The 14885-nt window shown below is 44.4% G+C and overlaps 1 protein-coding gene across 18 annotated transcripts in view; it reads left to right on the top strand.

Moving 5' to 3' along the window:
- The window catches only part of GPHN (gephyrin), a 535600-nt gene extending 525026 nt beyond the window's left edge, over positions 1–10574 (top strand). For 9 of the 18 annotated variants that reach the window (XM_074998888.1, XM_074998882.1, XM_074998890.1 and 6 more), the window contains 3 exons: positions 5249–5352; positions 7772–7868; positions 9567–10574. In XM_074998888.1, coding sequence (XP_074854989.1) covers positions 5249–5352; positions 7772–7868; positions 9567–9700 — 335 coding nt within the window. In that variant the 3' untranslated portion in view covers positions 9701–10574. The remainder of the gene's footprint in view (positions 1–5248; positions 5353–7771; positions 7869–9566) is intronic. The other 9 variants (XM_074998897.1, XM_074998895.1, XM_074998900.1 and 6 more) reach the window with 2 other exon arrangements.
- The last annotated feature ends 4311 nt before the right edge of the window (positions 10575–14885 follow it).

Below are 14885 nucleotides of genomic sequence, written 5' to 3'. Positions count from 1 at the left end.
GGGCAGCAATTCAGGGTGTGCAGGTTGACCATCGGGGCTGTCGTAATGCAGGTAAGGCATGCTCAGCTTGCAGGCCCAGTATGGGGGGGAAAGGGGACTCCTGGGTGAGGGGATGCCTTGGGGACCGGGGTTGGGAGTGAGAGGGATTGGTGGGGGACAGGGAGGCCTGGACCCCAGGGGATGATGATATCCCACCCCCACACAGGCCTGCAGCTGGAAGGGCAGCCTCATGGGAGGTGAATGGGGTCCAGAGGGCTCGCGGGTTTGGAAAATGGGGCTGGGAATAGGCAGGGGAGCCTGCCAGAGCCAGGAGCACCCCTTCACATACTCACAAGTGTGTTTGTTCTCTGTCCCCTGCAGGTCGTGTGGGTGATCAATGCACTGATGCTATGGAAGGTCATCCACATTGGGGACCTGGACGTGGTCATTAGCGGGTTCACTGCCCTCAGCTTCCCACACTGCTTTGGTGCCATCAAAGGCACACACATTGCCATCCATACCCTGGACTACAGCATGGCCCATTACATCAACTGCAAGGGCTACCACTTGGTTGTGCTGCAGGCCTTGGTGGACCATAGGTGGCAGTTCATGGAAATATATGTGGGCTGGTCAGGCCGGGCACACGATGCATGCGTCTTCCGCAACTTCAGCCTCTGCCAGAGGATGGAGGCGAGGACCTACATCCCCCAGCAGGAGCTCATGTTCAGGGACATGACCATGCCCCTGTGCATGATGGGGGACACAGCATACCCCCTGCAGCCCTGGCTCATGCAGCTGTACACAGGCCACCTGGACCCACCCAGGAGCTGTTCAACAGTTGCCTCAGCTGGACACTCTGCTCAGTCGAGTGTGCCTTTAGTCTCTTGCAGGCACAGTTCAGGTGTCTCCTCACACACCTGGACATCAAGGTGAATAATGTTCCCCTGGGTGGGGCTGGGGGGTTCTGTGCCCTCCACAATGTCATGGAGGCCAAGGAGATCTTCCTCCCGAGGTGGACAGCTAAGGCTGGCGCTGGATATGAGCAGCCGGCCATAGCCCCGATCACCCAATCCCCCATGACAGACTGCAAATCTGGGAGGGCCTCTGGGAGAGATTTGCCTGAAGGCTCCAGTGACCCTTCCCTGGACACTTCACAGGCTCCTCCAGACCACAGCCCCACCCCAGCCCCACCACAGCTCCTCCAGTCCATCCACCCGCCACCATCCCCTCCAATAACGCAGGACACAGGGATGCTGAAATAATAAACCGTTTACTTAAACAAACTAATTCTTCTGCAGCACGGAAAAGAACTCAACAACGGGGGAACGATAGACATAGGGTGGGGCTTGGGACAAGGGGTGGGGACACCTCTACTTGGATTGGGGCTTGGGACAGTGGGTGGGGACCCTATTGTCCTGGGTCCAGGGTCCCCATTGGGGCTGGGATGGGGCCAGGATCATGGGGAATTAGGGCTGTGGGAGTAGTGCAGCGGGGTCAGGCTCAGCAGGGGGAGAAGGCAGAGATGGGGTCAATGCTATGAGCCAATGGGTGAATCCCAACAGTAGAGCCGGTGGGCCTCTGGGAGGAGTGGGGTAGTGGAGGGCAGAAGGGGTGCAGCAGGGATGGCAGGAGGGTGGCAGAGCAGTGGAGGCAGGAGGCAGGACTGGCTGCTCCCTGAGGGCCCCGCTGATTGTGTGCATGTTGGCCATCAGCTCGGCGTAGGCCTCCCGCCACCAGGCCAGGTCCACCTCATCAAGGCGCAGCTGTCATTCTGCCAGTTCATTTTGGTGGCAGAGGGCAGCCATGCATGCCACAGCAGCATCCCAGGTGCAGTGACGTGGCCCCTAGGTGCGGGTCCGACTGGGTACCGGTGGTGTTGCTGCCGTAGCCCTTTCCCCCACCAGTCCTGGGCTTCCTGGCCCAGCACCATGGAAGGGGCTGACTGGCCCTGAAGCTGAGGTGGGGATTGTGCAGCCCTTGCACGGCGCAGCTGTATGGATAGAAGTGAAGAGAAAGATGGTATGTCAGTTCCACGCCCCACTCTGAAGGGCTGTGCCCCAACTGCCTGTGGGCAGGATCCCCCACCCCCAGGCCGAAGGACAGGGATATCTTGGGAGCAGTGACGTGTGCCCTACATGGCAGGTCCTCCTGCACATGGACTCTGCAGCACCTTAGGGATGGGGCTGACCATTGCGGGCTCCCTGCCACCGCCGGGGAATGGGCTAGCGGCCACAGGGGTTGTCCAGCTACAGACAGGTCCCCACATGGGTGGCAGTTGGGCTGGGTGCAGCCTGGCCCTTCCCAGCTCCCACCACATGTGTGCCCCATGGCGCTGTCCACAGAGGCAGGTGCTGACTGTCAGCTGTGGGCGCGGCCATGTACCAGGGGTGCACTCCTCGGTGCAGTGTCTAGGGTCAGGCCATCACATGTGGGGCTGGCCCACTTTGGGCCATGACAGGAGCAGGCACCCCCATGCTCCAGGGTGTGCAATGCACCAGACATGTACCAGAGAGTCCCTCAAAGATTTCCAGGGATGCCTAGCTTGAGGTGGCCCGGATTAATGAGCCCGAGAGCATAGCTATAACCAAATTCCCATCAGTCAGGTCATCATCCAAGGGGGGTCCATCTCCATCTCAAGCACAGTGGAGGGTCCCAGGTGGTCTTTGTCCAGCCCGGGCTTCTCCTCTGGCGCCACAAGGGGCTCTTCTGACACCATGTTCAGTGTGGTCCAGAGTGGGGATCTGTCATTGCCCACGAAGAGACCATAGAGCTTGTGGTAAAAGGGGCACGTGGCTGGTCCCGCCCCTAAGCACCTGGCCACATCCCTTGCCCAGACACAGTCCTGGCACAGCTCCTTTACCTTGGAGTGCACCTGCTCCAAGGTCCAGGTGGGGTGTCCTTGGGACACCACGCTGATAGCCAGCCATAGGCAGGGGCATTCTGCCTCTTGCCTGTGGTCACCCTCAGGATGTCTTTGTCCTGCCAAAGGCCCAGCAGGTCCCTCAGTTCAGGCTTGGTCCAAGGAGGGTGCCTGTATTTTAGTGACTCAGGCAGGATCCTGGGACACCCCTCAACCCTCAGGACTGTGGGGCAGCTGGCTGTCCTCCGTTGTCAGGTTGTGCACTGCAGGGATGGGTGTGGGACTGCTCAGTGTCTATCCATGCTGCCTCCAGACTTTCAGCTTACTGCCATGGGGTATTTTGTGTGTAGACACACTACGTTTTTTTGAAAAAAGTTCTGGCTTTTTCGAAAAAACCTGCTAGTGTAGACGTAGTCCTTGTCTCCCTGATAACCGGGAGCCAACAAGGCTACCACAACACTGCATGCTCAGACTTGATGAAGCAAAAGAAGGCACTATTGCCTCACTTTGCTGTATCTTTTTGAAAACCTATACGCACAGAAGCGGAACAGGTCTGCACTAGGAATTTTACAACAGTTCAGCGGTATGCACTGGAATAGTGCTCATGTGGACAGTACTCAGGTCAATACATCTTGCATCTTTTCTTCTCTTTTTTTATACAGCGTGAGAAGTAAGTAACATCAATTTAAGTGGTAGTGTAGACCAGGGGTGCGCAAACTGGGGGGTGCACCCCCTGGGGGAAGTCATGAAATTCCAATGGAGGTGTGGAGCACGATCAGCTCCCCACCCACGGGGGCTCTCTGCTGCGTCCACAGACTCTTTCAACTCAACAGTGCTGCCTGCCTGCCTCCATCTGCTGTCTGCAGAGGGCCGGCTTCATTTCTGGTCCCCCTCCGCTTTCCCCCGCTCCCACTACAGGTGCCTCTGTAGCCTCCCTTGGCAAGTCTGACCTCTGCTGCCAGCCCTCCTGCCCACTAGGGGCCATCGTCTCCTGGGAGTGCTGGAATCATTTCCAGTCTCCCAGGCTGAGCAAGCTAGGAGGCACATGTAGCAGAGGCAGCTAAGTGGAAGTAAGCATCTACTGTGACAGCAAGGAGGGGTCCTGTGGCACCTTACAGACTAACAGAAATGTATGAGCAAAGCTTTCGTGGGCAAAGGCCCACTTTGTCAGATGCAGGTCTCACACGGCTACCCCTCTGACACCTTCTACTGTGACAGTCCCTTTGTTCAGCGTCCGAGTCAGTTCAGGCTTTTTTTTTTTTTAAGTGTAATTATGCTGATCTTTTGTTCTTTTGTTTAACTTTGCTCAGAAGGGCTGCGGGAATGGGAGAGCAGGCCTTTTAGACAACTGTTGAGTTTTTTTGTTTTGTTTTGTTTTTTACCCAAGCTGGAGAGTGGATGGGATGGGGTCTTGAAACAGCAAGATAAAGTTTTTATATATATAAAGCACTCTCCATTTAATTAAAATTTTTTAAATATGGTACTGTTTGTATATATGTATATTCACATTCCTATACCGATTAACAAAGTTTTGACACTACATACTTCCTTATATGTGCTGAAAGGACTTTTTTTTCATATGAATGTAAGTGAAATTTCTGTTGGTTCAGATTACATTAGACAGGTTGGGGGTATCCAGCTAATTGCAGGGATGAAAAGTGGGGCCCAATGTAAAAAGTTTTCTCACCCCTTGTGTAGACCCTATCCTCAGTGTTGTTTTAGCAGTGTGGCCAGGAAGATGCATCGTCTGAAGTTAGGAGGAATTTGCTTTACTCTGTTTACCACGCATGCATTTGTGATCACAGAAATGCACTTCTTCATAAGATAGTGATTTTTTAAGATAAATGCTTAGGTTTTCTTTCTCTCCTGTACTGATTGTTTTCAGGAGAAAGATGAGTAGAGCATTTACCTGATTGTATAATGTATATTAGGGTTGTCACCAAGGACAGCCCAGGTGTTTGTAAGAGGCGTTGCTGGTAAAAAGTACATGGCACTCTTCTCTCTAAGTTAATACTAAACCTCAGTAGCTTGCGCTATGCCAAATTAATGCAAAAACAATTTGCTGGCCTGATATTAGGGGTCATTATAATGCCAAGTTCCAACTTCCCAATGTATACATATAGAATCTGAGCATGTGCAGTTATTAAAAATATCCTAACACTTTTTACAAGAGTACAGGTATTAGCCCAATGTCTAGTCTGAATTATAATCTGATAAATTACAATTGGATAAAGTTTTCTGCTTCAGTTTTTGTCCTGAACTCTGTGCACTGCTTAACAATTCCTGTATGCATAGTGTGAAAAGTATTTTGGAATCCTTTATGATGAAAGTTGCTATGGAAATGTGAGATCATTTCACATCTTAACTCAATTACTTACATGTGAAGTACTGTTCTGTTTTGCTGTCTAGGAAATCCTGTATCAGCTGTTGTCACCTGCAATCTCTTTGTCGTCCCAGCACTGAGGAAAATGCAGGGCATTTTGGATCCTCGGCCTACCATTATCAAAGCTAGGGTAAGGACTTTGGGATATATTTAAAATATATAGCTTCTTATACCATTCTGAGATTCTGCTGTCTAACAGGCCCAGTACTTTGTCTAACTTTAAGTATCTCAATACTATAGATCTGATGATAAGTAGAGGAGAATTCAAGAGCTGAGAATAGTTCAAATGACTAAAGGAGAATGATATGCATGGGAAAATTTTAAAAGCTAAATATACATTTGATTAAACATCTAAAGGTTTATAAGATGGTTGACTGATAACTGTTCATACTGAGAAGGGACAGGAATAGTTTAGGGTGGTCTGAGAGGTTGCTACTGGAGGCCCTTTTGAGTATAAAGTCTCCACAATGCCTTTCCCAGATAACTTCAACCCAGGAAAATGGAAAACTGGGTCCAGCAATGAAGCAAATCCCAAATTCCTGCATAACAGTCCAGAGAATCCTGTTAGGCCTATCAAACCAGCCCATATATATTTTCAAATTTACTCATTTAACATTATTCCCATCTTCATTTAATGATCATTTTAGCTTCTGAAATCATCATAAGATGTAACCATGTTTTTCTCTTACACATTGCTATATCTCTATTCCAGGATTCCCAGATTTGTTACTCGGAATGACAGAAAATATAATTCTCATTCATGCATATTGCTGTCAATTCAGGTTGCAACTCACTGAGTAATGGAGACTTGTGCATTTATTGTGCAGCTGGGTCTCCTTCTAGTTCATTCCTCCATTCATTGTCTTGATTTTGGAGGGGCTAAACTCTTTGGCTGTTTCTACACATGCCACTTTCTCCGAAAATTTTCAGGAAGAAGGGGCCTCCAGAAGAAGGACTTCCTTCCAGAAGACCCCCTCCCCTGGGGGCTGCACTTCTACATGCCATTTTGGAGTCTCGAAGGGTGTCTTCCAGAGTCCAAATCACGTGACCTTATGCTAATGAGGTGTAAGGAATTTACATAAGTGCCTCATTAGCATATTTTGGGCTGTTTATTAGCATGCCACTTTCTCCGAAAGTGTAATGTGTAGAAACAGCCTTCATGGCTAGAATTTTCTATAGGCATTCTGCAGTTGTAGAACATGGCTATGTTTCTGCAAAGTGCTGCCATTTTACTGGTGGTATCAGAAGTGCTTAGGGCACCACTGAGGAGGTACACAAACAACTAACCTATACTGAAGCAAGTCAAAAAGTACTGCATTGATGTCTAGTCCAAGAAGGATAAGAAAAACAGTCGTAGCAGTTCAGCAACGAATGGTGGTGTTCCAAGCTGACACCCATAAGCTTAGAGCTCAAATAAGTACTAAAATGTTTAAAGATCACTAATATCAGAGAAATCTGCTGTATCATATTGATGTTACATTTGAAAAAAATGACTGTCCAAAGCCCAGAACTATTCTATGGTGGGGACTTCTGGTTTGTTTGTTTGTTTTTTAAACCAGAATTTTGAGTATATGCAGGATCTAGGAAGGTCAGAGACATAGTATAAGACCATAAGGAAGGCAGTGTCTGGAAGAGTAGGTCAGGCACTTGTTGGAAGGGCTGCTGGTATAGGATGTTGTGAATTCAAGCATGTGGACTGAAATGATGAAAAGAAAAAGGTAGACAGCAAGGGAGAGTGCTGATAAGCTTATCTCAGCTGTTAAGGTTGCATAGAAGACTTACCTAAAGTCTTGTGAATTCTCACTGTTTATGTCAGAATGCTGAATGAAAATAGGAAGGTTTTGAGACAGCGTCTATATTGATCTTGTGTCTGTTTCTCTGTTCTTGATGGTGTCTGTTTTAACATTTCTCAAATCTCTGGACTTGTAAAACTGCTGGTACTGCAAACACTACCTGCAGTCTCAACCAACTTTGCTCTTTCTGCCTCTTAATCAGTCATGCTGCCACCCTTTCCTGTGATCCTTTCAGCTCTCTCAAGGATGTAGGAAGTGCTACCAATAATTAAACAGATGCCACTCTTCCCTCTGTGTCAATACCCAACCCAAACCACAGACTGTCATTAATGGGACGTGCACTGTCTGAATCTTTCAAATGAGATGTACTCCTGAGGTCCTGACCACTCAACTTGCCCATGGAATTTTTGACAGTAGTGGCATGTGTTAGCTCTTGGGTATTAGACAAGCTCTGCTTGACATAATTACTACTTGCCAATCTTAGTGGTCTCTACAATTTCAACTGCGTACTTTAGTCTACACTACTATTTCTGAACAGTTAAGCTGCTTCTCAGTTAAAAAATTAGTTGCATTCAAACCCCACAAGTGGATAGATGCTTACAATAAAATGCACTAGCTGTGTGACTATGAGTTTCTACAGAGAAAACTGAACTGACAATCCTGTTGCTGATGGCCGAGGCAGAATAAAGTCCCGCTTGTCTAATGAAATGCGAATAACAGCTTGAATCTTTCTTCCTCTACTTGCTTCTCCTGCAGTTATCATGTGATGTAAAATTGGATCCTCGTCCAGAATACCATCGGTGCATACTGACTTGGCATCACCAAGAACCACTGCCTTGGGCACAGAGTACAGGTCAGCCACTTGCATAGACTGACACAGTCACACACAGGCTTTCAGACATCTGCCCTACAATCAATCACACATATATTTACATACACACGTACAATTGCTTGTTTGCCAACATACATATTCACACAAACAGAAACACTGCCCAGCACATACTTATATGCAAGTTCAATGATGCTGTAAAATATGGGCTTGCTAGCCCTGTTCCAATATTTTATACAATTATTAGCCTTTATGCTCCCTGACCCACAAGTATTTGCATATACACTGTCTACCTATTTACATGTTCTTTGGCAATAAACATTCACTCACACTTGTTTATGCTCACAGACATGTGCACTTAGCTCATGTGCTCACTTCCAAACTCATACATTTACTAAATACAAGTTGGGGCATTCAGAATAAGCAGCTGTTGCTAGCTGAAAGGGAGGAGCGTCAGGAAGAGATGGCTACGGGTGGTGTGTATTCTCTCAATCAGATATGGGTACTCTTTCAACGAGATTCGCAATCTGGGGGTGCTGTTTGACCCTCAGCTGCTCCTGTTACTAGGTACAAGCAGTCGCTGAGTAATTTTTCCATCAGCATGTGGCTTGTAGATTGACCTGGATTCGCTCTCAGATATATGTAGGTCATGCCACAATTCCAATGCTTTTGTCCAGATTGGTTTAAAACAATATATCATACACAAAGCTTTCCTTGGAGACTATCTGGAGACTTGTTAACATTGATTGTGTCTCACCACTTAATGTAGATAGACTCTGCACATGCAGCTCTCCATCAGAAGTTTTACAGGTGCAATTCAAGATGTCAGTTTTTATCAGTTAAGGTTTACATGACTTAGTTCCTGGTTATTTTGTGCACTACCCCTTCTCTCAAGTTGCAGGCAGACAGTTGACACCAGCTGGAATGCTGTCAGTCCCCAGGTTTGAACATAAGGAAGTGAAAAGCAGGGCATTTTCTGTGGAGATTTTTGCCTCTCCGTTTTGCTTCACAGTTGGTCCAGCAAAACTGAAGTTATTTACTTTCATGACATCTTGCAAGACTGAGGGTGTTCAGTGGGACTGTGAGTTTTGAGTTCTTTTGAGCACATGTACTAATGAATTATGTAAATTGTACTAGATATCTAGTATTACATGAAATTGATTAGACACAATTACAAATTGTAAAATAACTATGGTGTCAATGGAAAGTGGTGGGAAGGCATCGTGAAAATGGGAAGATTTGAGAACACAGAAAGGTGGTGAAATAAGAGGCAGAAATTTGGGAGCATTGATAGAAAGGAGAACAAGTGAGTGAATGGAAGTTTATAGAATTTGGGAAAAATACTCTGACAAATTCTCTTTCCTGGGCAATGTTCCCCATAAGCTGAGTGCTTGGGCAGTCACCCAGGAAAGATTCAGGTGCCACCCAGCTGATTAGCAGAGTGCCCAAAACTAGCAGCATGTGTTTCTACTGGTAGTGCACATGCCCATATGCTTGGGTGCATAGAACAAAATTTATTCTGCCCATGAGTAATAAAAATTAGAGAGAACCCTGCTCCTGGGTATTTTGTAGGTATTTGTCATGCATCTGTTGAATATCCAGACTCCACCCACCATGACCTGAATTAGGTCCTTAATTCTCCTCCTAAGAATAGCCCTTTTTCCATCTTCATATATTGTGGTAGTAGTACTGTTAACCACAATCTTTCTTATTTCCCTCTAGGGAATCAGATGAGCAGTCGTCTGATGAGTATGCGTAGTGCCAATGGACTGTTGATGCTACCTCCAAAGACAGAACAGTATGTGGAGCTTCACAAGGGCGAGGTGGTGGATGTCATGGTCATTGGAAGGCTATGATGTCACCAGCAAGAATGAAGCTTTGATGCATGTCCACATATCATTGACTGTATCCTGTAATATGCAACGGCACAGCTAGTTTTTCTGATTTGGAGAAAAGTTGATCAGTATAGTCAACATCTTGAACTATATTTCAAATGGAATTTAAATAAATACCTTTTAAAAAACTAAAAAAAACAAATCTTAAAAGAAATTTATTCTGATTATATCAAAGCAACTTTTTCCTTTCTTGCAATTGCTTTGTGTGTTCAATGCTAGTTCCAGTAGCAGTAGCTTTTAGTAGACAGCAGTAGGTGCCTGCAGAACTTGTGTTTTTTCTCATCTTTCAGATACAACTACTTACGCTCTTAAAACAAGGCTGTCTGCTTATTTATACTAGCTTAGACGACACTTGGATTTCCCTTATTAGTATGCTTCATAATCGCTTCACAGAGAGCTTCTGCTTGTTCTTTATCTTGTATCTCGTGTTGATGTGCACAGTGCCAAAAGCAGAGTGGCTGCACTGGGAACCCGATCAAGCCTCGAGGTTTTCCCCCTCGCTGCGCGTTCAGGGGTATCTCTTGGCCCAGCAGCCACCCAGTTCAGTATTCTTGGGCAGTAACTGGATACCTTTTATTTGAACAAACACAAAAAACTGCTTCCTTAAGTGCTGACAGCCTTTTTAACCAATACATTTAAAAATGTACAGAAATTAAAAAAAAAAAAATCAAAGACTGATCTTGTACAGATATTAATGTTACCAGCATTCGTGTGGAAATCAAATGAGCAAAGAAATAAAACTAATGTTAAACAATTCTGTACCATAACATTTTCTGTAATGATATTGAAACTTAAATGAATAAAAAAATTCCTTGATCATTATTTAAAATTTCACTGTTTTAGCCTTGTTGTTTGAAAATAGGGAATGGGGCCAGGGAGGCGGGGGGTTCGTTGTTTGTTCTTTTCATTTTGGGTCTGGAATAAAATGTATTTTCTAAGGTGATATAATGAGTGTATCGAAATTAAAACAAAAGGGGCATTTAAACTGTTCTAAGTGTACAATCTGTGAAATAGTCTCCTGGTTAAATAGGTAGAAGAACCCAGGATTGAATAATTTAAAACTGGATTGGGAAAGCATTGAAGAATATGCTGTGTTTTTGTTGAATTGTATGGCTGTTCAGAACTGACCTCTGAGATATATTAGAAGTGGCATGACCTAGTAATGCAAATCCTTTCTCTCCTCTTCATGAATCTTTTATTAAGAACTTGTCCACTCGCAACTTGCCAAATTATGTTCTTTGGGGTTATATCTACACTAGAGAACTTCTGTCAACAGATCATGGCCACACTACAAAGATCAAAATAGAGATGTGCTCTGTCGACAGAGGGTCCCCCCACCTCCTGGGAATGTCCAGACCAGCTTTCTGTCGACAGAGATCTGTTGACAGAGGCGTTCTGCCTTATGGGGGAGTGGCAGAATGCAGTCAACAAAAGTGTCATGTTCTGTTGATTTACTGTCGACAGAACGCCTTGGGAATCTAGATGTTCCCCAGGTTTTGTCGACAAAATGCCAATTGTGTTTACAAAATCCTTTAGGGCAGACATAGCCTGGGATTCCATATATAGCTGCAGAGTTCATAAATTACTTCCCTTCAGAATAGCACTGTGGAACCTGTGCTATTTCACGTGATCCATTAATGAAGTCAGACCAGTTCTGGCTGTAATAGTTTTGTGGTGAAAGTGCTGGAGGGGAACTTAAGAGAGCGGGTTTCAGTTCCTCACTACCACAGACTCTGACACTATAGCTATGTCTGCACTACAGTTATCCTTCAAAAGAAGTTCTTCCGGAAGATCTCTTCCAAAAAATCTTCTTTCGAAAGAGCACATCCACACACAAGAAAGCACATAAAAAATCGATCCACTCTCTCCAATAGTGTCCACACAGCTCCTGCTCTTTCGAAAGAAAGAGCCGAGGATTGAAAAATCTGGTGCCATAAGCACTGGTCTTTCAAAAAAAAAAGGCCCCCCCAGGGCATCTCAACATGGTGTTTTCTGAAAGAATCTTTCGGAAAAAGGCACTCTTCCTCCTCTGGGAGAGGAAGAGGGCCACCGGTAAAAGTGTTGCATTCTTCCGATTTAGTATTGAAAGAACAGATTTTGTGTGTAGACGCTCCGCGGGGTTTTTCAAAAGAGCCATTGCTAGTGTAGACGTAGCCCATGTGATTTTGGGCACACTTAATCACTCTGTGCCATAGTCCCCTCTCTGAAAATTGGACGTCTACTTCTCTGCCTTATGGCAATGGTGCCAGGATAAATGCATTAACATTTATGACGTGCTTAGATACTGGTTTTGCATCCTTTACAAGGCAAATATCAGGCAGCATAGAAAATAAAAATAAAATTAATCACATTGCTAAGAATAATATGATGGCAGGTTGTTCATAGTGTTGGAGAATTTTGTTACAGAGAACAAAAGTGAGACTCAAGAAAATTTACAAGTATTCATTTTAGGTCTGGCCTATGTTACAAAGTTTCACTCTGTGGTTGTTGAAAAAGCATGTTAATTAACACAATGTTGAACATTATGAATCAATCAGTGTAAAACAAGACAAACTATCTCTACATTCTGTCAGCTAACCATCATTGTGTATAACTGAAACATTTAACAGTAAAAATGCCAGGAACAGTCATATCACAGCGACAGTGATTGCTTATTAATGTTTGGTCAGACCTTTTGCTCACTATTCCATGAACGCTTCTGATATGACTCCCAAACGTGGTGTAGTCAACAGGGTGTGTTGTGGTAGATGGGTCAGGAAGTTGGAAATGGGTTGCAAATCTTTTAAAGCTCTTTTTACCAAGTCCAGATTGCTAGTAACCACACATTACTATCTGAATACTATTTCTTGGATTTGGAAAAACAGATTCAGAAAGCTGTTCATATTGTAACTTACGCTTGTTGGCAGCTTCAGAAAAGAAGTCAAGGAATGACAGGTGTCCATATTCTCACATTATGTGGTTTTATAGGCTAAGGAATGAAAAAATGGTAGTCCAATTTGAGGGATATTTGCTCTACTTTTACTTCTCCAATAGATAATCAGAGTATTTAAAGATTATTAATAGGATACATATATTATCACTATAAATAGTAAAGTACCAGATGGTAGGGGTTGTATTTGGATTTTTCTGGGTTTGTGTCATGGCTTTCCATTTATCTTGTAGTTTGGCAACTTCTTCAACAATGTATACAGGAGATGCTCAGCAGCAGATGCTTATGCAAGAGTCTTTCTGCATCCTATTCATCCATTTGGCCTAATCTTGCAGTGATTATGTGCAGTGACTGGCTTCCTAATATCAGACCCTTTACTAGGAGACTCTGGGTAATATTACATGCAAAATTTTCTGCACTGAATTGGGCAATTGACAGGATAAGATAACCAAATCAATCTTTCCCAGTACTAATCTCTCAGATGTTATGAGCAACAAGTATAATTGTCATTGTAGCCATATAGGGTGCTATTCAGCTATGTCAACCCTCATATTATACAGAAGAGTGCAGCTACATTTAGGGAAAGGATGACTCAGAGGACTGTTTATGGAAAATTTTTATCCCTTCTGTGACTAGTTCAAATATACCCTGAAGTGTCTGTGACTGAAAGTGATCATCTGAAGGCTCAATGCTGGTTTATATGAACTGTATTAGAGGAAGGGTCTTCTCAGTTCTCAAAGGACACATATCAGCAACACACAAACCACCAGTTTAATTGACTGCATTACTGAAAGGATAAGCAACCAAAAAAAACCAAAACCACCAGGATTTAACTCTTCTTTTATGGGAAGAAATGGACCCATTACAGCAATGTTGTGAAGAAGCTTGTACTGCTGTTATGATATCGTTCTTGCATAGCTAGCCAGAGAAGTCAGCTTAGCTTCTTTCACTAATCATACAGTACATTTTGAAAAGGGTAGTATCACAGCAGTTACAGCCTTGCATTTTCTTTCCCTTCCAGGACATTTCTTGCCTACTGTTTTCATATTGGCTCCACTGCTTATTGGTATGCAACAAACCTTGCCCAGAAGCATAGGCCAGGACCAGAAGCTGTCAGTTTGTCCTCCACAATGAGCAGCAAAAGAAATACTGAATTTCAATGATGATTTAGAGTCTGGAAGGAGACTTCTACTGTATGTCTAGTTGAAGGTTAGGATGCATGGTACTAGACAACAAACACAGAGATGGAAGGAACTGATGCCTGGAAGATAAATGAGAATGACCCTTTCTGCCAGAAAACAATCAGATTTCGGTGCGTAGGTGAGCTTTTCATTTTGACTCTGTACTGAATGCCAAGCTGTTGCAGCTAGTAGGATAGTGCCATCCTTGACAGCTTACTGATTTACGTCACCTGTCTGCCACATCTCACACATACAATACCCTTCCCAATCTACCCTATTGTGCCCAAACCTCCCCATAATCTGTTGTGACAATGAGGCCAACTGACATGGCCTCTTGCCAAGAGACATTCTGCAATAGATTTAAGGCTTTGGATAGGGCACCACATAACAAAATGAATGCTAAGAAGAATCTAACACATACTGGGACCCCCTTTTTCTTCTGCGACCCCTTTTTCTGATGATGGAACTTGTTTCTGTATTTCTGGGTTACAAGTATTTGGGTTTATAGAAATCACAGAACATAGAAATTGTTTCAAGAATTTTTCATCGATTGAGAATTTTTCTAAGGACTACACAGTTATAAAAAACCTAAAGGATTCTGAAGTGAAAGTAACATTTTTGTAAACATTGGACTACTGGCACATCAATGTCTTTTCTTTCCTATCTTTATTCTTTATATTACAAGACCTAGTGGTATGAAGCTTATTGAACATCATCAAAATTGTTAGGTGGGTTTTTAGAATGTTAACCCTAGCCAGTCCTTGATTAGTATCACCCTGCTTAGCTGACACTGGCTCAGCTGTCTCTTGGCCACAGGAGAAAAGCAACTTAGGTCAACTGCCAGACCTCACCCTTACATCTGTCTTCCAGAGAGATCTCAGGTGACCCAGTACCTGAGACAAGAATAAAGAGATACCAGCTTCAACCCACATCTGCTGGTAAAAGAGCAGGTTTTTCCCTTGTCCCCTTGCTTTATTATACTTGTTTGTCTTTGGGAGAATGATTTTGCATTAATCACTTTACCTGCTTATGTTCA

The sequence above is a fragment of the Carettochelys insculpta genome, chromosome 6, assembly GCF_033958435.1.
Source record: "Carettochelys insculpta isolate YL-2023 chromosome 6, ASM3395843v1, whole genome shotgun sequence".
NCBI classification, from domain to species: Eukaryota; Metazoa; Chordata; order Testudines; family Carettochelyidae; genus Carettochelys; species Carettochelys insculpta.
Note: the sequence above shows the minus strand (reverse complement) of the source record. Positions and strands in the feature narration are given on the sequence as shown.